This window comes from Eulemur rufifrons, chromosome 15 (assembly GCF_041146395.1).
Source record: "Eulemur rufifrons isolate Redbay chromosome 15, OSU_ERuf_1, whole genome shotgun sequence".
Classification (NCBI taxonomy): Eukaryota; Metazoa; Chordata; class Mammalia; order Primates; family Lemuridae; genus Eulemur; species Eulemur rufifrons.
Window position 1 is genome coordinate 42,001,362 of NC_090997.1, and position 26,744 is coordinate 42,028,105.

Here is a 26,744-nt window from a genome sequence, read left to right on the forward strand (position 1 = left end):
CATAACACCAACTGTACTCATGTATTTCTTTGTTCACTTCCACAAAGGCAGAAAACATATCTTTTATTTGCCTATACTCAACGTTTAGTGAAGTGCCAGGCATGCAGTAGACACTCAATAAATTTCTGGTAAAAGAAGGAAGGAGAAAGGAAATACTTAGCACACAGAATCATTAAAAAGATTTTGATGAAGTGGCAGAGTTAGGAAGAAAACGTAAGAAACTTCTGGAAGAACTGAGTAGTCAATAATGTTATTTGACAATTTCTGAAACTAGATTTAAATGTTAAATTACTATAATTAATCTAACTAGTGCTAAAAACTTTTAAAAGTGAAACCGTAATAGAACAATATTCCTATGAAATATCTATTAGGATTAAGCTCGTCTGGAAAGCAATATATGAAACTCTTCACATGTAAACACTCCAGCATTTGAGAGAACAATCTTAATTAACAAACATATCATTTTACCTATCAACACATATTAGTCAATGAGGACTGAATAACTCAGAGCCATGGTAGAAAACATAATCAACCTAAGATAAGAAGACCCAAGAATGGTCTAGGAGGATGCATTGGCTAATTTCATGTGTCAACTTAGCCAGGCACAGTACTCAGAAGTTCGAGCAAACATTCTAGATGTGTCTATGAAGGTAGTTTTTTGATTATATTAACATTTAAATCTGTAGATTCTGAATAAAAAAGATTACTCTCCATAATGTGTATTGGCCTCATCCAATCAATTGAAGATCTTAGTAGAAAAGACTGGCCTCCTCTGAAGATGAGGGAATTCTACCAGCAGAGTGCCTTTTAGACTCAATCTACAGCATCAGCTCTTCCCTGGGATTCCAGCCTGCTGGCCTATCTGCAGATTTTGGACTTGCCAGCCTCCACAAGCACGTAGGCCAATTTCTTAAAATAAATCCCTCTCTCTCTATGTGTGTGTATGTATGTATGGGTGTGTATGTATGATATCTGGATGATACTTTCCTTGAAATGATTATTTTCAACCATAAAATAAGCAGATTAAAAAAAAACTACAAATACCAAATGTTAATGGCTCCATCTCCACATATCACAACCAACTACTGTTTCCAAACAAATATAAACTCAAAATGTACATAAAATAATTTTACATAACTTCTTCATTTATTCACTTTAAAACTAGTATAAGCACCCAATTAATTAAGCATAAATAAATAGACTGTTGTTCTGATAAACTCCAAAGTACTTTCCATGGTAAAAAAAACACTGGAAAGAATCCTAAGGTAACACTAACCTCATTAGACAGATGGAATTTATTTAGCACATTGCCAATAAAAATTAACTTCTTTGAATGGGGAAATAATATACTTGCACATTTTCAGCTTTTAAAATAAATTACCTCATCACAGTGAAAATGTTTGATTTAATGAAGCAGTAATATTTTGTAAAATATGTAAAATATGATACTTTCCAAATTATTATAAATGCCATTCATTCAGCCACAAATTATATTAAGACTAAGATTTATATTGTTAAATGAGAAATTTATTTACTTAGAAAGAAATGAAATTCAGTAACTTTCATGATTTGTATTAAACAGATAATTACATAATTTGGAATCCTTCTATCAACCATATTTTTTAATTTTTTTTTTTTTTTTTTTTTAGAGACATGGTCTTACTTTGTCACCCAGGCTTGGTGCAATCATAGATTGTTGCAGCCTTGAACTCCTGGGTTCAAGCGATCCTCCTGTCTCAGCCTTCCAAGTAGCTAGGACTACAGGAGTATGCCACCATATCTGAATAATTCTTCAAATTTTTTGTAGAGACAAGGTCTTACTATGCTTCCCAGCCTTAAGCTGTACTTCCAACCCAGCCTTCCAGAGAGCTGGGATTACAGGTGTGAGTCACTGCACCTGGCCCTATATCAACCATTTTATAAATGTTACCATCATGAATATAAAATATTATTATAAAATATTAAATAAAATATATAGTACCGAATTAAAATAGAAAAATTTTATTATGCCTTTATTTTAAATATTTAAAATTTATTCTGGCCAGGTCCAATGGATCACACCTGTAATCCCAGCACTTTGGGAGACTGAGGTAGGAGGATCGCTTGAGGCCAGGAGTTGAGACAAGCCTAGGCAACATAGCAAGACCCTGTTTCCACAAAAAATTTTTTAAAAATTAGCCACATGTAGTGGTGCACACTTATATTCCTAGCTGCTTGGGAGGCTGAGGCGGCAAGATCACTTGAGCCCAGGAGTTCAAGGTTATAGTGAACTGTGCTAGCTCCATTACTCTCCAGTCTGGACAACATGCGATACCATGTCTCTTAAAAAAAAAAGTATACTATAAAATTATCTAGGTATAAAACACCCAACATTATTAAGGGTACATAAAAGAAATCTTTGGTGACATTAAATGATAATAAATGCTGGTTATTTTGTGAAGAAAACTGATGAAAACAAACCTTTGAATTTTCAGAAGAATACTTGGATAGCATGTGGGGAATTTTGGAAAGGATGATAAAAGCAAACACTGACCTCGCTCTTTCTCTTCAACTACTGATTTGAGTGGGGGAGGGTAGAAGCAGTGACTTAGAGAAAATTCTTCCTAATAATTTCTCTACTAGCTAAGCTGCAGCTAAGTTAGGAAAAACATATAAAAATAAAAAAGTTGTAAAGCATATACAGAAAAACAGAGTCTGAAAAAGCATACAAAATATTTAAAAATTAGATCAGAAAGATATAATTACTTCAAATAAGAAAATGTCAACATTAGACTTTTTATCCATTCAAACTGGAGAAATTTTGAAACCAAACATTATAGCCAGGATATAACTATATAAACTGGTATGTGTTTACATGTTTGTTTGGGGGACAGAGTAGGAATTTGATGAGATGAACTAGTAAAGCACTTTATATCTGTTTAAAATCTTTCTTGTTTGAAAATCTATTATTTTTAATAATTCTTAAAATTGTGATAAAAGTTATAACTAAAGCACTTTCTGGATTAGAAAACAGAGTTATCTCAAATGATGTGTGATATATTTTAGGAGATGTTCTAAATCTCTGGAACTATTCATCTGTAGGCTGCTTTTTTAAAACATTCACAAAATGTTCTAGTTAGAAGTGATCTTAGAATCCAGCTGGTTTACAGTAACATCTACAGAATAATCCCATTTATAACATGAACGACCAATGATTATCCATATCACTTGACTATTTCCAATGATGGAGAATAAAGAAGTTTATTCCGACGTCAGATAGTTAAATTAACAGAAAAGCTTTGAAAGTTAAATCTGTAGCCCTATAATAATTCCATCCAGTGATTTTAGTTCTACATTCTCAGGCTATGCCATGCAAGTATACACTTTCTTCTACATGAAAATCTTTCAAATAATTATTGAAGATCTAACTTTCGAGTCTTTTCTTTAGGCTAAACATTCCTATTTCCTCTAACTCTTTCTCACATGACAAATTTTCAATAACTGTCACTGCTATGGTCACCTTCTCTGGATATATCCCCTCAAAAACATGGTATCCAAAACCAAACACAATATTTCAGACGTGGTCTGGGTATGTGATGCAAAGTAATGTAAGAACTGTTGTCCCCCCTTTTAAAAATTATTTTTAGTAATGAAGAGTTAGATTTATAATCGTCCTTAGAAATATACACCCTTCTTAAAGATGAGTAAATAATGCCCAAATTAATACATTTTCATAAATACCATCTGAGATAAAACTTGGCAATTTTTCTTAATTCTCCATATGCTATGTGTAAACTTAAGTCAAAACACCTGGGTGTACCACACAGCTTGCAGCAAAGTTATTTTTGGATCCTAAACTAAATTTCCATTGAAGTTTTCCACATTTAAAGTCTCTAGATGAATATGGAGACTCGATGAACTGTTACTTTATATTTTTAAGGGCTTTTACAGTAAAAGATAAGTTTCACTGCCCTGCTAAAAAGATTTATATGTCTATGCATAAATTTAGACAACCCTTAGATCTTGATGTAAAGAACTGATGTTTGAATCATGTCTACATTTTTTCCATTCTCCAAATTTTTCCTAATTAAGGCAATGCTTAGGAAAGAAGATAGTTTGGTATTTTAAACTACTTCTGGGCACTCACTGAATTTCCAGTACTTAAGATATAGGATACTCTACCTCGCTCCTATTTAGCACTAGTCGTATATACATTTTCACAAATACAACATTTATTCTGTTCAGAAAAAATAGCTAATTTGAATTAGCAGTTCAAGAAATCATCTATATCTCTATAACAAATAAAAATCAACTTTTTGTAAAAAATTATCTCTACTAAAAAATCAACTAAGGTCACAGTTCAGACTTGAATTAGTCCAGACATTCCATCTGGCTTGTTTCATATCTTTGAAAACAACATTCCACCATGTAGTTCTTTTTCTCATACCTTAAAATAGGGTTGGTGCAAATACTAAGCCTATTTCAAGAGAAATGAAAGAAATGAACCAAAGCATATTATAGAACAAGTATAAATCAAAATCAACGGCTTATTAACATAGGCAAATCATGAAAAATTTATTAATACATAACCTTAAAATGATCATTTTCCTGGAAGCATTAAAAGGTTGGTTGTATTCTTAAACATCAAATATTCTAATTTCTAAAGCTGGAGACAATTGTAACACAGTAAAAAAATAAAAGTCACACACTAAACAAGAACTATAAGTCAAAAATATTCTCTGGTTCTCTAAAGTCTCCTAAATATTTGTAAAGATTCTAAAGTGGCTTAATTAAAGAGAGCCAAATCCAATTAAGACTAGTCCTAGTTCACCTGGGCAGCTCTGGTATCCAGGACTACCTAAAGGTTTAGGACCTCCTCTCACCTCTCCCCAGAAATTCCCATCCTGGTACATGAAAAAAGGCTAGTTCCACTTGTCTCTGAGAGATGACCTAGGACAGCAAGACATGTCTACTAACCTCTGGGCACTGAGTCACTTGGTAGTTTACATTATAACGGTCCAAACAAGTAGAACAGCAACAAACTATTGAAAGTGCCTTTAACAGAATGAATGTTTGTGTCCCACCAAAATTCGTAAGTTGAAATCCTAACCCCTAAGGTGATGGTATTAGGGGGGAGGACCTTTGGGAGGTGATTTAGGTCACAAGGAGTGGAGACCGCATAAATGGGATTAGTGCTTTCCATTAAAGGGACTACAGAGAGCTCTCTGCTTCTTGCCCTGTGAGGATATAACAAGAAATTGGCAGTTTGCAACCCAAAAGAACCCAACCATACTGATACCTCAGACTTCCTATCCTCCAGAACTGTGATAACTGAATTTCTATTGCTGATATGGCACCCAGTTTATGATAATTTATTGTAGAACTCCAAATTGACTAAGACAGAGCCACAGCCTTATTTCAAGGGTTAAAAATTTGACTTGCACTTATTAACACTGGCTATGAAACCATGCTTCTTTTACATAAGCAATTTAAGCTCACTTTACAATCAATTACTGAGTTATTGAAGTACTTATAGCTTAATCAAATAAAATTATCATCACATACCTGTATAGTATATCTTTAAAACAGATATGTGTAAAAAAGCCAGGTAGATTTAACACTAGAGAAAATTTATAAAGCAAGAACAATATTAAAGTTTCATTCTATAAACCTCCCATCTGTTAGGTATAATAATTATTAATATAATCTGAACTATATAATAATAACATTCTTTGATTAAAGGAGTACTAGCTTTGGGAAGGTTTCTTTTGATATGTATTCCTTTTAAGCTTCTTTTCTTGCTATTTCACAAATGACTTTATTTAAATGACACCCTCATCATATACGACTACACTATTTGCTATACATCTGCAGAAACCATATGTATCCATGTTAATAAACATTATTTAGACTCTCACAAGCTTTCATATGTGTATACATCTCCATTTCTTCTTCTTTTTTCTTTTTAGACACAGGCTGTGTCACCCAGGTTGGAGTTTAGTGGCTTGATCATAGCTCACTGTGACCTTGAATTCCTGGGCTCAAGCAATCCCTTCTGCCTCAGGCTCCTGAGTAGCTGGCACTACAGGCATATGTCACCACATCTGGCTAATACATCTGCATTTCTAATCATTGTCATGTGGTTTCCATATTATTAGATATACTTTTTCATATGAAGCTGTATAATTCAGATAAAGGAAGTTTAGTCTTCACAATTTAAATAATGAGTACTTCAAATTCTCTTTGGAATTCTGAAGGAAATAAGTATATAAAGATATTAACTGCAGAAAAAAAACTATTTTAATATTTTGCCTTGGCTCATCCTAATAATTCCTTTTATGCATTTCTCTAAGAATCTTCTAGGAAAATATAAACTGAAATAACAGAACATCTTATTGATTGCTTCTATTTAACAATTAGTCTTATTGGCAATCTACATCATTGTCAAAATCAAAACATATATTTTCATAGCATATATAATGTGCAAGTTAAAATATTGGGAGCTTAAATACATCTCTATTAAGTTCCAAGTCCACATATTTATTTATTTATTTATTTATTATTTCAGCTCATCATGGGGGTACAAAAGTTCAGGCTATATATATTGCCCATGCACCCCCATCCCCCCGAGTCTGAGCTTCAATCCTGTCCATTCCCCAGACAGTGTGCATCGCACTCATCAAGTAGGTATACACCCATCCCCGCCCCCCAGCCCCCACCTCTGTCCGATACCCAATTGGTGTTATTCCCAAATGTGCACTTAGGTGATGATCAGGGAAACCAGTTTGCTGGTGAGTACATGTGGTGCTTATTTTTCCATTCTTGGGATACTTCACTTAACAGAATGGGTTCCAACTCTCTCCAGGAGAACAAAAGAGATTCTATATCACCGTTATTTCTTATAGCTCAGCAATACTCCATGGTATACATATACCACAATTTACTAATCCATTCATAAATTGATGGGCATTTGGGTTGTTTCCACATCTTTGCAATTGTGAATTGTGCTGCTATAAACATTCGGGTACACGTGTCTTTGTCATAGAATGACTTTTGTTCCTTTGGGTAGATGCCCAATAATGGGACTGCTGGATCGAATGGTAGGTCTACTTGAATCTGTTTAAGGTATCTCCATAATGCTTTCCACAGGGGTTGCACTAGTTTGCAGTCCCACCAGCAGTGTATGAGTGTTCCTGTCTCTCCGCATCCACACCAACATGTGTTGTTTTGGGACTTTTTGATAAAGGCCATTCTCACTGGAGTTAAGTGATATCTCATTGTGGTTTTGATTTGCATTTCCCTGATGATTAGAGATGTTAAACATTTTTTCATATGTTTGTTAGCCATTTTTATATCTTCTTTTGAAAATTTTCTATTCATGTCCTTTGCCCACTTTTTGATAGGGTTGTTCCATTTTTTCTTACTGATTTTCCTGAGTTCTAAATAGATTCTTGTTATCAGTCCTTTATCTGATGTGCAGTATGCGAAAATTTTTTCCCAGTCTGTAGGTTGTCTGTTTACTCTCATGACTGTTTCTTTGGCTGTGCAGAAGCATTTTAATTTGATCAGGTCCCATTTACTTATATTTGTTGTTGCTGTGATTGCCTTAGAAGTCTTCTTCATAAATTCTTTGCCTAGGCCAATGTCTGTAAGAGTCTTTCCTACATTTTCTTCTAGAATTCTAGTAGTTTCCCACCTAAGGTTTAAGTCTGTTATCTACCATGATTTGATTTTTGTGAGAGGTGAAAGCTGTGGGTCCTGTTTTAGTCTTCTACATGTGGCTATCCAGTTTTCCCAGCACCATTTATTAAATAAGGAATCTTTTCCCCAGAGTATGTTTTTGTCTGCTTTGTCAAAGATTAGATGGCTATATGAGGATGGTTTTATATTTGGATTTTCTGTTCTGTTCCACTGGTCTGTGTCCCTGCATTTGTGCCAATACCAAGCAGTTTTAATAATCACAGCCTTGTAGTATAGTTTGAAGTATGGCAAATTAATACCTCCCATTTTATTTTTGTTGCTTAAAATTGCTTTTGCTAAATGGGGTCTTCTCTGGTTCCATACAAAGCGTAAAATTATTTTTTCTATATCTGTGAAAAATGATGTTGGTAATTTAATAGGGATTGCATTCAATCTGTAGATAACTTTGGGCAGTATAGACATTTTAACAATGTTGATTCTTCCAATCCACAAGCATGGTATGGTTTTCCACCTGTTTACATGTTCTGCGATTTCCTTCCTCAGTGTTTCGTAGTTCTCCCTATAGAGGTCCTTTACCTCCTTCGTTAAATATATTCCTAGGTATTTTATTTTCTTTGTTGCTATTTTGAAGGGTATTGAGTCCTTAATTTGGTTCTCCGTTTGACTGTTATTGGCATATATGAATGCCTCTGATTTGTGTGTATTGATTTTGTATCCTGAGACTTTACTGCATTCATTGATCAATTCCAGGAGTTTCTTCGTTGAATCCTTGGGGTCTTCTAGATATAACATCATATCATCAGCAAAGAGTGAGAGTTTGATCTCTTCCTTCCCTATTTGGACTCCCTTGATTCTGCTCTCTTGCCTGATAGCTCTCGCAAGGACTTCCAATACTATGTTGAAAAGTAATGGGGACAGTGGGCAGCCCTGTCTGGTTCCAGTTCGAAGTGGGAATGCTTTCAGTTTTTCCCCATTCAGTATGATGTTGGCTGTGGGTTTGTCATATATGGCTTGTATCATTTTTAGATAGGCCCCGTCTATGCCTATTTTGTTAAGTGTTCTTATCATAAAAGGGTGTTGAATTTTGTTAAATGCTTTTTCTGCATCTATTGAGAGGATCATATGGTCTTTATTTTGGCTTCTATTTATGTGGTGAATTACACTTATAGATTTGTGTATGTTAAACCATCCCTGCATCTCTGGGATGAAGCCCACTTGGTCGTGATGGATTATTTTTTTGATAAGCACTTGGATTCGATTTGCTAGGATTTTATTGAGAATTTTTGCATCTATATTCATAAGGGAGATTGGTCTGTAGTTTTTTTGTTGTTGTTGTTGCATCCTTTCCTGGTTTTGGTATCAAAATTATGTTGGCTTGGTAAAATGTGTTGGGGAGAATTCCATCCTTCTCGATATTGGAGAATAGTTTATGTAGGATGGGCACCAGTTCTTCTTTGTAGGCATGCTAAAATTCAGGTGTGAACCCATCTGGTCCAGGGCTTTTCTTTTTGGGAAGGTTTTTTATTGCTGTTTCGATTTCAGATCTAGATATTGGTCTATTCAGGAATTCTATTTCTTCCTGGTTGAGCCTGGGAAGGCTGTGTGTTTCTAAAAATTTGTCCATTTCCTCCACATTTTCCAATTTGTGTGCATAAAGATTTTTGTAGAATTCATAGATGATACCATGTATCTCTGTGGCATTGGTCGTGATTTCTCCTTTCATGTTCCTGATGGAGGTTATTAGAGTTTTTTCTTTTCTGCTCTTGGTTAGTCGAGCCAGAGGTGTGTCTATCTTGTTTATTTTTTCAAAGAACCAACTTTTTGTTTTATTAATCTCCCTTATGGTTTGTTTGTTGTCCTTTTCATTTAGTTCTGATTTGATCTTAATAATTTCTTGCCTTCTACTGGGTTTGGGGTCGGTCTATTCTTCCTTCTCCAGCTCTTTGAATCTATTCATTAGATTGTCTATTTGTAAGTTTTCTGTCTTTTTGATATAGGCATTTATGGAAATAAATTTTACTCTCAGGACTGCTTTAGCTGTGTCCCACAGATTTTGATAAGTTGTGTCTCCTTTGTCGTTTAATTCAAAGAATCTTTTGATTTCCATCTTGATTTCTTCATTTATAAAATAATTGTTCAGGAAAAGGCTCTTTCGCTTCCATGACTTTGAGTAGGAATGCGAATTTCTGATAGAGTTCATTATTACTTTTATTCCACTGTGATCTGAGAAGATGCATGGTATAATTTCTATTTTTTAAAATTTTTTAAGACATGCTTTATGTCCTAGGATATGGTCAATCTTGGAGAATGTCCCGTGAGCTGATGAGAAGAAAGTATATTCAGTGGATTTTGGGTAGAATGTCCTGTAGATGTCAGTCAGGCCCATTTGTTCTAGCATTCTATTTAAGTCCAATATTTCTTTGTTTATTTTTTGTTTGGAGGATCTGTCCTGTACTATCAGCGACGTGTTAAAGTCTCCGACTATTAAAGTGTTGTTATCTATTGTTTGGTTCAGATCAAGTAGGGTTTGCTTTATGAATCTGGGTGCACCTAAGTTGGGTGCATATATATTAAGTATAGTTATGTCTTCTTGTTGAATTGTACCCTTCACCAGTATATAGTAACCATCTTTGTCTTTCATTACTTTTGTTGATTTAAAAACTAAGTTATCAGAGATTAAAATCTCCATGCCAGCTTTCTTTTGGCTTCCATTTGCTTGAAATATCAATTTCCACCCTTTTATTTTCAGTCTAAATGCATCCTTGCAGGTTAGATGAGTTTCCTAAAGACAGAAGATACTTGGCTTGTATTTTTTTATCCATTGGGCCAGTCTATGTCTCTTTAGTGGGGAATTCAATGCATTCACATTTAATGAGAGAACTGATAAGTGAGACAGATTTCTGTTCCTCATGTTGGGTTGAATTTCATTGTTCTGATTTCTCTCTTGAGCCATTGTGATAACTGGGTTTTTATCTTTATTTCTTGAGTATTTTTACATTCGTGGGTCTTTCTTGTGCTGGTCCATGTGTAACTCTGTTTTGAGTACTTCTTGGAGAGCTGTCTTGTCTTGATGAATTCTCTGAGTTTTTATTTATCTGAGACTGTCTTAATTTCACCTTCAGATATAAAACTGAGCTTAGCTGGGTACAAGATTCTAGGCTGTGCATTATTCTGTTTCAGAAGACTGAGAATGGGGCCCCAATCTCTTCTTGCTTGTAAGGTTTCAGTTGAGAAATCTGGCGTGATTCGGATGGACTTTCCTTTGTATGTTACTTGTTTCTTTCTCCTTACAGCTCGAAGAAGGGCCTCTTTAGTGGATATTCTGGTAAGTCTGATAACTGCATGATGTGGTGTCTTCCTATTTGGTATGAATCTTCCGGGGGTTCTTTGAGCTTCTTGAACCTGTATATCTAGAGTTTTGGCAAGGCCTGGGAAATTTTCCTCAATTATATCTTCAAATAGCTTATCCAACCCTTACTTACTGTCTTCTTCACCCTCAGGAATGCCGATAACTCTCACGTTAGGCTTCTTCACATAATCCCACATTTCTTGTAGACTCTGGTCTTTTCTCTTATTTCTTTGCTCTATCTCTGTGACTGACTTATTTAATTGAAAAGTGTTATCTTCAATCTCTGAGATTCTTTCTTCTGTTTGATCTGCCCTGCTCTTGAGACTTTCCACTGTGTTTTGTAGCTCCCTCAATAAATTCTTCATTTCCAGGAGTTCAGTTTGATTTTTCTTCAATATTTCTATTTCTTTAGTGAATTTTTCTTCCAAGTCCTGGATCTTTTTTGTGGTTTCTTTGTGTTGGTTATCCATTTTTTCTGCATAATATTCAGCTTATTTATGATCCATGTTTGAAATTCTTCCTGTGACATGTTGCTATTTTGAATCTGGTTTGTGTCAATTGGTAGAGAACTAGTAATCCTCTTTGAGGGCAAGATTTCAGCTTGATTCTTTAGACTCCCAGAGTTCTTTCGCTGAGCCCTTCCCATCCAGATGAATCATTAGATCCCTTGTTTCAGCTTCTTTTAGCTTTAGTCTGCGTGCCCGCTGATCTTAGGCTGTGTAGTAGCCCAGGTGAGCTGCCTCCTCTGTCACTAGGGGGAGCCCTTCACGTGTTGTTCAGGATTTTGCTACCTCCACTGGGGGGCTGCTCCTTTTGGGTCCAGCCCCAGAGAATTAATTTGACCCAAAATTGGTTTGAGAGTTGAGTCACTGGGCTGTTCTAATTGCAGACGGAAAGCGACTTTTTCCTTACCTCTTCCTCTTCCGAGGTGGTTTCTGCCTCTCTCTGTGCGAAAGACAGTGGCTAGGGGGAGGGGGCGGTGCCCTCGTTTGCCCAGCGCCCCAGCTGCTGCAGCTCCCCGGGCGATGGTCCGCCCTGCCCCAATGCCCGCAAGGACCACGCTCCACTCTCTCGCGACTGGGGAAGCACTCACTGTCATGCAAACGCAGAGCTCCTAGTGGGGGTCCACGGACTAGGGGAGGGAGCCGCCCAGGGAGCTGCATGGTACCCAATAGCTCCGCAGTGGCTAGGCTGTGGACCCTGACAATGGTGGCTTCCCGCCCACAGATGGCTGGCGCTGGGGGTGAATGTTCAGGGTCTGGTAGGGGCCGGAGGAGCCGGGGACCGAGGAGCCCAGCTGCCCGTGTAAAGGAGACAGTTCAGTGACTCCTAGGTGCCTGTCGCTGCAGCTTAGTGCAAACCCTCTCCCGCCAGTTGCAGTCCACGCACAGAGCTCTGAGGTCCAAAATGCCTTCCGCTAATGTCTCCTCTCCACAGAGCCCCATGTCTCCCTCGGTGACTTCAGGCAGATCCCTAATTGAGTGGGTGTGGAGATCAGTGGGGGAACAAGCCGCTTTCCTGTGGGGCTAAACCCACCTCACTCCCTGGTGAGGCGGGTACAGCCGTTCCACGCTCCCCTCTCTATTGTCCGTCCTGCACTCTCTAGATTTTCACGATCTTATTTCCTGTTCACCTCAGTCTTTTCTTGCTCTCTGTGTCCCACGCTGATTCTCCGTGGATTCACACCGCTGTTCTTGTGGGGGAGCGATCCTCTAGCATTGTGGCAGGCCGAAATCCATGCCTTCCTCTCCAGGAGCATGAATCCAGGAGGTCACCACCACTCTGCCATGTTTTTCTCTCCCAAGTCCATATACTTAATTGACTACTACACCCCTCTACTTTGAAGTCCCACAGACATTTAAAATTTAAAATGTCTTGAAAATGAGCTTTCTATCTCGCTTATAAATTCTAACATTCTTAAATTCAATGTATGATACCATCATCCATTTAGTCATCAAGAAACCCAGGAGTTATAATAATATCAGTAACAATAACCATCATTTGGGAATATCAACTTTGTGCCAAGAATTATGCTAGATATATTATCTGTATTAAATCTAATCTCCATCTCCAAAAATTTTGTAAAACAGGTACTATCCTGAGAAACCAAGCTATAAAGAATCCTGTTTAATATCATTTAATTCAGTTTTTCTCCAATTAATTTGAGCACTGAACACTTTTCTCACCATAACTTTTGATGAACCAAAAGTAACATACTTTGGAAAATGCTTTTTAAAAAAAAAAAAACAAAAACTATTATCACCAAATGGTTGTATTAGCTCATTCTGTTTGCCAAAATCAAATCAGTGACGTACTATATAAAGATAAGTAGCTGGGGCCAGGCATGGTAGCTCATGCCTGTAATCCTAGCACTTTGGGAGGCCAAGGCAGGAGGATCCCTTGAGGCCAGCAGTTCAAGACCAGCCAGAGCAACATAGCAAGACTCCATCTCTACAGAAAACTCAAAAATTAGCTGGGCATGGTGGCACGCACCTATAGTTCCAGCCACTCCAGAGGCCAAAGCAGGAATATTGCTTGAGCCCAGGAGTTTGAGGTTGCAGTGAGATATGATGATACCACTGCACCCTAGCCTAGGCAACAGAGTGAGACCCTGTTCCCCTCTCTCATCCCAAAAAAGATAAGCAGCTGTAAAGAGTATAATATGAGCTTAAAGTTGTATTGTCTATATTTAATCAAAAGTTTACTTCCTCAAAGCTTGATTCTTTGGAGTCCAATTTCTTTCAGATCTATTATTTATGAGAATATATCTGTTAGAATAATACACTTAAACAGAAAGAGAAATAAAAAACATAGCAATACGTTATGCTTTTCTATGTAAGTGGATGAACGAAGTAATATTAAGTTACTATTTCTACAAGGTAGCAAACAACATATATTAATTGAACAGTGACCAGGCATGAGAAATACAAAAGTAATTTATAAAATATGATCCCTTCTCTCTAGAAGCTTACAATCTAGTTGAGACAGAATAAATAGTAAAATACCAAAAAAAGGGATTTAGAGTACCCAGATAGAACATTGGAAATATCAAAAGTAGAACATGATTGTCAAATATATTACATAATAATATGCATCTAATAAAAACTCAAGCCAGGCACAGTGGCTCATGCCTATAATCTCAGCAACTTGGGAACGGGAAGCTGAGGAGGGAGGATTGCTTGAGGCCACAAGTTTGAGACCAGCCTGGGCAATATAGCAAGACACTGTCTCTAATAATATTAGAAAAAAAAATTAGTCAGGCATGATGGAACATGCCTGTAGTCCTAAGCTACCTAGGAGACTGAAGTGGGATCACTTGAGCCCAGGAGTTTGAGGCTGCAGTGAGTTATGATCATACCACTACACTCCAACAAGACCTGGTTTCTTAAAAAAAAAAAAAAAAGGCCGGGCGCGGTGGCTCACGCCTGTAATCCTAGCACTCTGGGAGGCCGAGGTGGGCGGATCATTTGAGCTCAGGAGTTCGAGACCAGCCTGAGCAAGAGCGAGACCCCATCTCTACTAAAAATAGAAAGAAATGATATGGACAGCTAAAAATATATATAGAAAAAATTAGCCGGGCATGGTGGTGCATGCCTGTAGTCCCAGCTACTCGGGAGGCTGAGACAGGAGGATTGCTCGAGCTCAGGAGTTTGAGGTTGCTGTGAGCTAGGCTGATGCCACGGCACTCACTCTAGCCTGGGCAACAGAGTGAGACTCTGTCTCAAAAAAAAAAAAAAAAAAAAAAAAAAAGAACTCAAAAGAGAGGGAGACAATATTTGGAAAATGCGTTAAGTATAAATATTTCCAAAGAAATTATGGAAATGTCCTTTAGCTGTCCTTTACATATACCTGCATTATCAATTTGCACAAAAATTTTCTTTAAAAAAGAATTTCATATAATACAAGTAATTTAGTAACATAGGAAATTCAGCATTCTGCAAAAATACAAAAAAGAATTGCCTCTACCTTCCAAAAACCACACCTCTATGTACAAATTAACAAATTTACATTTGTTGACATAGAAGATTGCACTACCAAATACTGGAAATTCTTTGAGAATTAAAATGTTATAGGCACATGGGAATGGGACAATCCAAGCAAGCCCAACAACATTCTTAAAAATTATTAATATTATCCATGACATCTTGAAAAACTCACAGAAAGTATCTATGCCAAAGAGAAAAGAAATTCCACACAAAACCAATAAATGGATATTCCAGCAGTCATTTAGACCAAAAAAAAATTGGAAATAGTTATTCATATAAGAATTTATTTTTGGATACCTAACCAGATTTTAATGTCATATTCAAAATAAAAAATAAACATCTAGCAATAGAAAAGCATCACATCGTTAAGATATATATTAAAAAGTATGATCAAAAGATATACCTGTTTGTAACTACTGTGTTAAATGCAGCCCTTGAAGAACTAATCCTTAACTTTCACTTATTATATTCCTAAGAGCTACCACCAAGTCTATACAAAGTAAATATAATAAGAGGTATCTTCCTGTTCACTTTCTGGATGTCTTTGAATACCTGCTGTTGCAGTAGAAAAGGTTTAATAGACATTTGTCAATTTTGGCTTAAAAATATAAACAGTCTACATGCTGATATACTTGGCAGATCCATCATTCACACGTTCACAATTCCCTTTCTAATTAAATACAATGCCTAAATTTACACCACATAACACAGTTTCAAACAGGTTTCTGTTTTTATAATTACAAGGGAAGCAATGAGAATTATTTTACTGGAAAAGTCTAAAATCATCAAAAGTTCAACAAAATATATACACTAAAATAAAATGCAATATGACAGAAAAATGCCATGAAGAGATCATACAGAAATGGTTTTAGAAACTCTACTTTGTCAGTAAAGCATTCCTTTACTTAAATTTCAAATATTATGGAAAAGTTGAAAGAATAATAAAATGAATATCTCCACCCAGACTCAACATGGATGAGCACTTGCCACAAATGCTCTCCCACCCACCTTCCCCATCTCTTACTCTCCCCCCTGCCCAGCCATTCCTCCATCTATCTATATATTGACTCATTTATTTCTGACAAAGCCCCCTGTAATCAAATATATTAATACTTCTATAGAAAAATAAATGACACTATCACATAAATAAAGACTATTATAATCTTATAAATTCAGTTCACATATTGTTACCAAATGAGCTCAGATAAAATCAGGTTTTGTCCCAAATGAGATTTTTTTTTTTTTTTTTTTACATATTTGGTTTTCAAAGACTTGGAATTAAAAAATATGGATAAGAGGTGGTAGGCTGTAGTATTGGGCCTAATTTACAAATGAGGAAACTGAAGCATGGAAATGGTTAAATATCTTCTACCATACTACAACAAGTAAACGGCAAAACCAGTAAATGAAAATAGGCAAACTACTCCAGAGCCCAAACTTTCACAACCACTACACTAGGAAGCCTTTGGTCTAAAGGGAAATCCTTGTGACTTTCTTTACCTTTATTCAGAATCTGGGTAAAAAATTTTTACCCCTAATTACTCCTAATCTGAGCCACCATCATCTGTCACTGGGTTGCAAGAGATCCCTAACCAGGCTCCCAGATTCTTCTTTTGCTTGTTTACCCTGTTCTCAACACAGCAACCAAAGTGTTCTCTTTAAAAATATTAGTCAGATCATGTCATGTCACTGCTCAAGACCATTTAGGGCTTTCCATTTAACTAAAAGTACAAGCCAATATTCTTCAAAATAGCTTATAAGAAACTCTAGGAGTTACACCTTCTCAATTACTTTATTTCTGTGACCTCATCTGCTACTCTCCCCTCTCTCACTCCACTCCAGACACACTGGGGTCCATGCTGCTCCTGTCTCCAGGCATGATCCACTGAGGGGTTGGCACTGGCTATTCCCTCTGTCTAGCACATGTTTCCACTTGTATCTACATGACTCCCTCCCTCACTCCTCCATTATCATCTAACAGCGAGACCTACACCGCTCACTCTGTTTAAAATTACAACTGCCCCCTGCAAAGCACCTTATACTCCCGATCTCCCTTTTTCTGCTCTTCTCTTTTCCTTCTCCATAATATTTACTATCTTCAAACATTCTAGACAATTTACTTATTTTGTATTTCCATAGTTTGTCTCTTCTGCTCTTAGAATATATGCATATAAAAGTATCCTAAGCCCTTAGAAAAGTATCTAGTACATATAACTAAGTGCTCAAAAAATAAATGTTGCTATTAAGATTTCTACATCAACTTCAACCCAAAGACTTTATTCGAGCTAAGCACTTTTACATTCCCTATAGTTATTATTACTTTCAATATCTCACAGAAATTTTAAATTTAAGTTTAAAACAGCTAAGTTATACACTTATGCTTTATTAAGACTCTGTATTATAGAAATATAATTTTAAGACATGTACAGATATTTATGATATGTTACCCAGAGAAGACAGTAAGGTAAGAAACAGTTTATATAGTACGATCCCTTCATCTATAAGAAAAATAGTATGTTTGCTGGCCATTACTCTGTCTTCTTTTGCAAAGTTTCTGTTCATGTCCTTCGCCCACTTTTTAATGGGGTTGTTTGATTGTTTCTTGTTAATTTTCCTAAGTTCTATATAGGTTCTAGTTATCAGCCCTTTATCGGATGTGTAGCATGTAATTTTTTTCTCCCATTCTGTAGGTTGTCTATTTGCTCTAATGATAGTTTCCTTGGCTGTGCAGAAGCCTTTTAATTTGATCAGGTCTCATTCATTTACTTTTGTTGCTGCTGTGATTGCTTCAGGGGTCTTCTTCATAAATTCTTTGCCTAGGCCGATGTCTATAAGAGTTTTCCCAACATTTTCTTCTAGAATTCTTATGGTTTCATGTCTTAGGCTCAAGTCTGTTGTCCACTGTGAGTTGATTTTTGTGACAGGTGAGAGGTGCAGATCCAGTTTCAATCTTTTGCATGTGGCTATCCAATTTTCCCAGCACCATTTATTGAATAGGGATTCTTTTGAATGTATATTTTTGTCTGCTTTGCCACAGATTAGATGACAATATGAGGATAGTTTTATATCTGGGTTCTCATCCTGTTCCAAAGGTCTTTATCTATATTTTTGTGCCAGTACCACGCTGTTTTGGTTATTGTAACCTTGTAGTATAGCTTGAAGTCTGGTAGATTAATGCCTTCAAATTTGCAAAAGAAGACAGAATAATGGCCATCAAACATATAAAAAAAATTTCTCAACATCTCTAATTATTAGGGAAATGAAAATCAAAAACTCCTGGGCTCAAACAATCCTACTGCCTCAGCCTGCCAAGTAGCTGGGACTACAGGCATGTGCCACCATGCCCAGCTAATTTTTTCTGTATATTTTTAGTTGTCCAGCTAATTTCTTTCCATTTTTAGTAGAGATGGGGTCTCACTCTTGCTCAGGTTGGTCTCGAACTCCTGAGCTGAAACAATCCGCCCACCTCAGCCTCCCAGAGTGCTAGGATTACAGGCGTGAGCCACCGCGCCCGGCCAAAATAGCTACTTTAAGACAATTTAATTCCAACTCTAAATTTATAAAATAATATACTTCCCAATTTTAAAAAAATTTGAAATCTTTGTTTTAACTTGTAAAAATATGTATATAATAGTGGTAATTAGCATCTCAAAGACAAACTTAATTATGATTGCTTTCCAAACAAAAAAGAAATGTATTTATTATCTGTAAAAGGAAACCATACTTGGTTTGGAAATAAATACTTTCCCATGGTCTTAATCTAGAAAGAAAATATAAATGTTTTAATGTTATATATACTTATATTTAATATCTTTCAAATAAAATTTGAATTAGATTTTTCCAAACTAATTTCATCGAATAATACTTTCAAAATTGAAAAGGAGGAAGTAATTCCAAACTCATTTTACAAGGCTAGCATTACCCTGATACCAAAGCCAAACAAGGATACTACATGAAAAGAAAATTATAGGCCAATATCCCTGATGAACATAGATGCAAAAAATCCTCAGCAAAATACTAGCAAACCAAATTCAACAGCACATTAACAAGATCATTGGGCCGGGTGCGGTGGCTCACTCCTGTAATCCTAGCACTCTGGGAGGCCAAAGCAGGAGGATAGTTTGAGGTCAGGAGTTCAAGACCACCCTGAGCAAAAGCGAGACCCCATCTCTACTAAAAATAGAAAATATTAGCTGGGCATGGTAGCACATGCCTGTAATCCCAGCTACTCAGGAGGCTGAGACAGGAGGATCATTTGAGCCCAGGAGTTCAAGGTTGCTGTGAGCTAAGCTCACACCATGGCACTCTAGCCTGGGTGACAGAATAAGACTCTGTCTCAAAAAAAAAAAAAAGATAATTCAGGCCGGGCGCAGTGGCTCACGCCTGTAATCCTAGCACTCTGGGAGGCCGAGGCGGGCGGATTGTTTGAGCTCAGGAGTTCGAGACCAGCCTGAGCAAGAGTGAGACCCCGTCTCTACTAAAAATAGAAAGAAATTATATGGACAGCTAAAAATATATATAGAAAAAATTAGCCAGGCATGGTGGCGCATGCCTGTAGTCCCAGCTACTCGGGAGGCTGAGGCAGGAGGATTGCTTGAGTCCAGGAGTTTGAGGTTGCTGTGAGCTAGGATGATACCACGGCATTCACTCTAGCCCAGGCAACAGAGTGAGACTCTGTCTCAAAAAAAAAAAAAAAAAAAAAAGATAATTCACCATGGTTTATCCCTAGGATGCAAGGATGGTTCAACAAATGCAAATCAAGAAATGGGATCCACAACATTAACAGAATGAAGGACAAAAAACATATGATCCTATCAATAGATGCAGAAAAAGTATCTAATAAGATTCAACATTCTTTCATGATAAAGCTCTCAACAAATTAGGTATAAAAGGAATGTACCTCAACACGATTAAGGCCATATATTATAAGCCCACAGCTAACATCAGACTCGATGGCAAAAAACTGAAAGTATTTCCTGTAAGATCAAGAACAACACAAGGATGTCCACTCTCACTATTTCTGTCCAACACAGTAATGGCTAGCCAGAGCAATTAGGCATGAGAAGGAAATAAAAGGTATTCAAATCAGAAAGGAAGAAGTTCAATGGTCTCTGTTGGCAGCCAACATGATCTTTTTTTTTTTCCTTTTTCTTTTTTTAATCTTACTTAAAAGATGTGTTAGTAGGCAATATGACTTTATATACATATTGAGAAAACCCTAAAGACTACATAAAAACAGTTAGTACTAATAAATAAATTCAGGAAAGTTGCAGAATACAAAACCAACATACAAAGTCAGTAAAGTTTGTATACACTAACTATGAACTATCAAAAAATAAAAAAAGTAATCCCATTAATAATAGCTACCAAAAAATAAAATACTTAGGGGTAAATTTAACCAAGGAGATAAAATAGCTGTACACTGAAACATTGATGAAAGAAATTGATGAAGACACAAATAAATGGTAAGATATTCCACGTTCACGGATTAGGGGAATTAATATTGTTAAAATGTCCATACTACCCAAAGAAGTCTACAAATCAGTACAATCCCTATCAGAATTTCAATGACATTTTTCACACAAATAAAAGAAACAATCCAAAAATTCATACAGAACCACAGAAGACCCTGAATAGTCAAAGCAATCTTGAGCAAAAAGAACAAAGCTCGAGATATCATACTAATTTCAAAATATACTACTATACGTAGTATCTATTATATACTATATGATACAGTAATCCTAACAGCATGGTACCAGCATAAAAACAGACACAAAGATCAATGGAACAGAATAGAAAGCCTAGAAATAAATCCATGTATTTACAGTCAATTGATTTTTGACAAAAGTGCCAAGAATACACAATGAGTAAAGGACAGTCTCTTCATTAAATGGCGTTGGGAAAACTGGATATGCACATGTACAGAAATAAAATTAGACCCTTATCTCATACTATTAATATATACAAAAATCAAATCAAAATGGATCAAAGACCTAAATATAAGACCCAAAACAATAAAACTACTAGAAGCAAACATAAGGGAAAAGTTCCTTGATGCTGTTCTGGGCAATGGTTTTTTTAGATATGACTTCAAAGGCACAGGCAACCAAAGCAAAAAGTAGACCAATAGGATTACATTGAACAAAAAAGCTCTGCACAGCAAAAAAAAAAAAAAAACAATCAACAGAGTGAAAAGACAACCAATGAAGTAAAAGGAAATATTTGCAAACCATACATCTCATAAAGGGTTAATCCAAAATATATATGGAACTCAAACAACTCAATGCAAGAAAACAAATAACCTGATTAAAAAATGGGCAAAGAATCTTAACAGGTATATGAAAAAACGTTCAACATCACTTATCATCAGAGAAATGCAAATTAAAAGCACAAGGAGTTATCATCTCATACTTGTTAGAATGGCTATTATCAAAAAGATGAAAGATAACAAGTGTTGGCAAAGATGAGGGGAAAAAGAAATCCTTTTAAGAATAACACTGTTAATAAGAATGTAAATTAGTACAGCCATTACGGAAAACAATATAGAAGTTCCTCAGAAAATTAAAAATAGAACTACCACATGATCTAGCAATCCCACTACTGGGTACCTACCCAAAGGAATTGAAATCAGCATGTCGAAGCGCTATCTGTACTCTCATGTTTATTGCAGCATATTCACAATAGCCAAGAAAAGGAATCAAAGTAAGCATCCTTCAACGGATGTATGGATAAAGAAAATGTGGTATACATACACAAGGGATATTATTCAGCCTTAAAGAAGAAAGGAACTCTTGTCATTTGTGACCACATGGATAAACCTGTAGGACATTATGTTAAGTGAAATAAGCCACGCACAGAATGACAAATAACCACATAATCTCACTTATATGCGAAATCTAAACATAGTCCAAGTCACAGAAGCAGAGTAGAATAGTGGTTACCAGGGGCTGGGGGATATGGGAGTTGCAGGATTGCAGAGATGTTGGCCAAATTTCAGGTAAACAGGAGAAATAAGTTAAAGAGATCTATTGTACAACATGGTGACTATGGTTAATGACAATGAATTATACACTTGAAAATTGCTAAGAGAGTAGATTTTAATGTTCTCACCACAAATAAATGATCAGAATGTGAGATAATGCATGTATTAGTTAGCTTGATTTGGCCATTTCACAATGTATACATGTTTTAAAACATCATGTTGTACACCATAAATATTATATGCAATTTTTATTGCCTACTTAAAAAACAGTAACAAATAAATTTTAAATTCCTGCAAAAAACTTACTGAATAAATAAAGACACACAAGTTATATTTAAAATAAAAGTTGACATACCTTGGCTTCCGAAACACTAAACTATATTGTTGGCAAGCCAGACCCACAGTGGGAGTATAAACAATGGGCATGAACTTCTCAACGTCAGACATTAGCACTCTATAAAAGAGCTTTTCATTTCTATCTTGAAGATCCATCAAGAGAAGATACCTGTGGAAATTGGACATAATTAGATCTACACCCCACAAAGTCATGAAACATCTGCTTTGAAATCTAGTTAAACATTTTTCAACCAAGTATAAAGTATGTTTTAGGTTACATAGAAAAAAATCTGACTACTTCACTTGACCAGCCCAAAAAAAAAAAAGAGAAAGAAAGAAAAAACCTGATCAAAAACAACTTTATAAATATTCTTAAACATCTTAAAAAATGAAGAACCATAAACTTGATTACTATCACTCAAACATTAAAACCATTGCTGAAACAGCACAGTTTTATTCAATACTTGAAGAGACTATCCCTATTTTAAAAGATGAAAATACCACTATAGGTATATAGTAGTTTAACATTAACTCAACTAAGCAAATAGAAAAACTTCATCCTTTAACTTGCAGTACTGGATAACCAAGGGAAATGGCACAAGAAATGAATAAGGGAATATAGCACTCATCCTAAAAATAACTAAGGTAGGCAAGTTCAAGGGACTTTTCTTACTATTTGTATCTAATGGCCTTTTTCTTTCTAGAGGCACTTCTGAACCAGAGTTATCTTTCTATCTATAGATCTCTTCATGTTACTTGTAGCTTTCAATAGTTTATAGAATAAAACTCAAACTGTCTTGGTATAATTTAAAAGAATCTTGCAAAACTGTACTCAACAATCTTACCAGCCTTTTTGTATTGATTTCTATTCCCTAGAGTAGTTGAAAATGCACAGAATTGGGAGTCAGAGATGCATGGAATCTAATGCTAGGGCAATTAGATAGACATACCCAGAAAATGAACATTTGGAAGAAAGATGATGATTTTAATTTTAGACATGATAAAACTGATTTAGCAATGTGGAAGTCATCATTGCCAAATCAATGGTTAATTCATAGACCTCATTTTACTTAACAGGACATTTGACATAGGTGACATTACCTAGAGCTCAATATACTTTCTTTCCTTGACTTCCAGTCCATCATATTCTCTTGGTTTTCCTCCTATCTCACAGGTCCATTCCTTTTCTATTTCTTTGTCATTTTATCCTGTTCTCTGAAAGCTTTCTAGCACTCACGTGTAATACATTAGGATATTACATTGGCTTTACCTTCAAAATATATTCAAAATCTGACCACCTTCATTGCTACTACTCTGGATCCAAATCACCATCAACTCTTGCCTGGATTATTTTAATAGTCTAAATGTTCTCCCAGCCTACATTTCTATTCTCAACACTGCAGCAAATCTTTATGAAATATAGCTTAGATCATGTTGATCTTCTGTTCAAAAGGCTTCCCTTTTCACTCAGAGTAACAGCAGAAGTCCTTTAGTGGCCTACAAAGCCATACATAATTTGTCCCCCATTACCTTGCTAACTCTCTTTCCTAACCTACCATTCTTCCCCCAGCTCATTCTGCTCCAGACACAAGTCTCCCTGCTGATCCTTGAACATGCCAGCACACTGTTTCTTCGATTTCTTCATTGCTAACTGCCTCACCATCTTTGAATATTTGCTTAAAACTCAGCTTCTCAATGAAGGCTACCCTAATCACCCCATTTAACACTGCAAACTGGCTATAACTACCCCCAGCATTCTCAGTCCCTCTTTACTCTACCTTTTCTTTTTTTGCTCCATAGCACTAGTCATTTTTGAGCACATTATATAATTTACTATTTTTTTTACTGTTTACAATTTTTAAATAATTTTAATAATTTATGTAAATTCTATGAGGGTAGAGGTCATTGTCTATAATCCTATTACCTAAAAAAGTATCTGACACTGAGTTCATGCTCAATATATATTTGAGGAATAGTCTATAGTAAAAATATGAAAGTCACCAGCTTTTAGCAGGTAGCTGATAAAAAGGCCCAGGAAAAGAATATAAAGTAAAGATATAAGAGGCTAAAGGAAGAACTTCAGGAACAAGTACAAGAGAAGATTATCAAAGAACTTAAGAAGAAGCAAATATATACACATTGGAAAAATTGAGTAAGACACTGTCCAGCCACCTTGTCTTAGCCAATGGGCTCATGAACAAAGTGGCCATGGGCAAGGATGGAGGTTACGCATGGGCTCAGCAACATGGACTTCCACTCACCAAGCCAACCTGGCTACAGACACTGCTGCGTGCTCAATCTGCCAGCAGCAGAGACCAACACTGAATCCCTGATATGGCATCTTCTCTAGGGTAATCAGCCAGCTACCTGGTGGCAGGTTGATTACACTGGACAGTTTCATTCATGGGAGGGGCAGCATTTTGTTTTTACTGGGATAGACACTTACTCTGGATCCAGATATGCGTTCCCTTGCATGCAATGCTTCTGCCAAAGCTACTATATTTGTGGACTTACAAAATGCCTTATCCACCATCATGATTTTCCACACAGCACTGCTTCTGATCAAAGAACTCACTTCATAGCAAATAAAAGTATGGCAATAAGCTCATGAAATTCACTGGTTTTACAACATTTCCCATTAATCTGAAGCAGCTGGCTTGATAGAACAACGGAATATCCTTTTGAGGACTCAGTTATAGCACCAGCAGAGTGGCAATACCTTTCAAAGCTGGGGCAAGGTTCTCAAGGAGGCTGTATATGCTCTGAATCAGTGTCCAATGAATGGCACTGTTTCTCCCACAGCCAGGATTCAGGGATTTAGGAATCAAGGAGTAGAAATGGGAATGGCACCTCTCACTAACAACACTAGTGATCCACTATCAAAATTTCGCTTTCTCTCCCTGTCACCTTATGCTCTACTGGCCTAGAGGTCTTAGTTCCAAAGGGAAGAATGTTTCCACCAAGAAACACAATAATGAACCCACTGAACAGGAAGTTAAGACTGTTACCTCGCCACTTTGGGCACCACACACCTCTGAATCAACAGGCCAAGAAGGGAGTTACTGTGCTGGCTGGGAGGGATTGATCCTGACTACCAAGAGGAAAGTGGACTGCTACCCTACAATGGAGGTAAGAAAGAATAAGTCCGAAATTCAGGAGCTCCCTTCGAGTATCTTTTGGCATTACCATGCCCTGTGATCAAAGCCAGTGTAAACTACAACCCAATTCAGGCAGGGCTACTAATGGCCCAGACCATTCAGGATTGAAGGTCTGAGTCACCCCACCAGGTAAAGAACCATAACCAGCTGAGCTGCTTGCTGAAGGGAAAGGGAATATGGAAGGGGTAGTGGAAGAAGGTAGTTACAAACACCAGCTAAGACCATTTGACCAATTATAGAAACAAGGACTGTAATTGTCATAGTATTTCTTCCTTATTTTTTTATCAATGTTTATATGTATATAAATATATAAGCAAATATCTATATACAAAGATAAGCAAATATCATTTTCTTCCTTCTCTTATCACCTTATCAGGTAACAGAAGACATACTGACTTTATATCATAGTATTTATGTAGTGCTAACTTTACACTATAGTTTCTAAGTTAAGGGACATCAAGAGGAAGAAAAAACATCACCCAAGGATTCTGCTTCCTCTCCTGAGGAAAGGGTAGGTGCATTTCGGTTGTATGCAGCATGGTTGTGTCATGTTAGGTGAAAGCACGACCTTGTTAATGTCTTTATTCAGAGATCAAGTATGATTTAAGGAGATGCACATCAGTGTTGTCCTAGTCCATTCAGGCCGCTCTAACACAATACCACACACTGGTAGCTTATGAACAACAGAAATTTATTTCTCATAGTTCCAGAGGCTGAAAAGTCTAAGATCAAGGTATTGGCAGATTCAGAACCTGGTAAAGACCCATTCCCCATAGACAGCACCTTCTGGTTACATCTTTACATGGGGGAAAGGGCAAGGCAGCTCTGTGGGGCCTTTTTTATAAGGGTACTAATCTCATTCATAATCTAATAACCTCCTAAAGGCCCCTCCTCTTAATATCATCCCCTTAGGGGTTAGGATTTCAACATAAGAATTTTGGGAGGATGCAATCATTCATACCATAGCAGATGCCAAATTGACAAGGGGTTGACTTGTCCTGGTTACTTTTATGTGTCAATTTGGCTGGGACAATGTCTTAGACAGCTTGGCTGCTATAAAAAGTACCATAAACTGGGTGCCTTATCACCAATGGAAATTATTTCTCACAGTTCTGAAGGCTGGAAGTCTAAGATCATAAGGGCCAGAATGGGTGGGCACTGGTGAGGGGCCTCTTCCAGGCTGCAGACGGCTGACTTCTTGTATCCTCACATGGCAGTAAAAGGAGGAGCTAGCTCTCTAACCTCTCCTTATA

General features: G+C 36.6%; 1 protein-coding gene across 1 annotated transcript in view; it reads right to left on the minus strand.

Moving 5' to 3' along the window:
* The window catches only part of ME1 (malic enzyme 1), a 168,760-nt gene that overhangs the window by 117,934 nt on the left and 24,082 nt on the right, over positions 1-26,744 (minus strand). Inside the window, exon 3 of the mRNA XM_069487911.1 lies at positions 22,353-22,502. Coding sequence (XP_069344012.1) covers positions 22,353-22,502 — 150 coding nt within the window. The remainder of the gene's footprint in view (positions 1-22,352; positions 22,503-26,744) is intronic.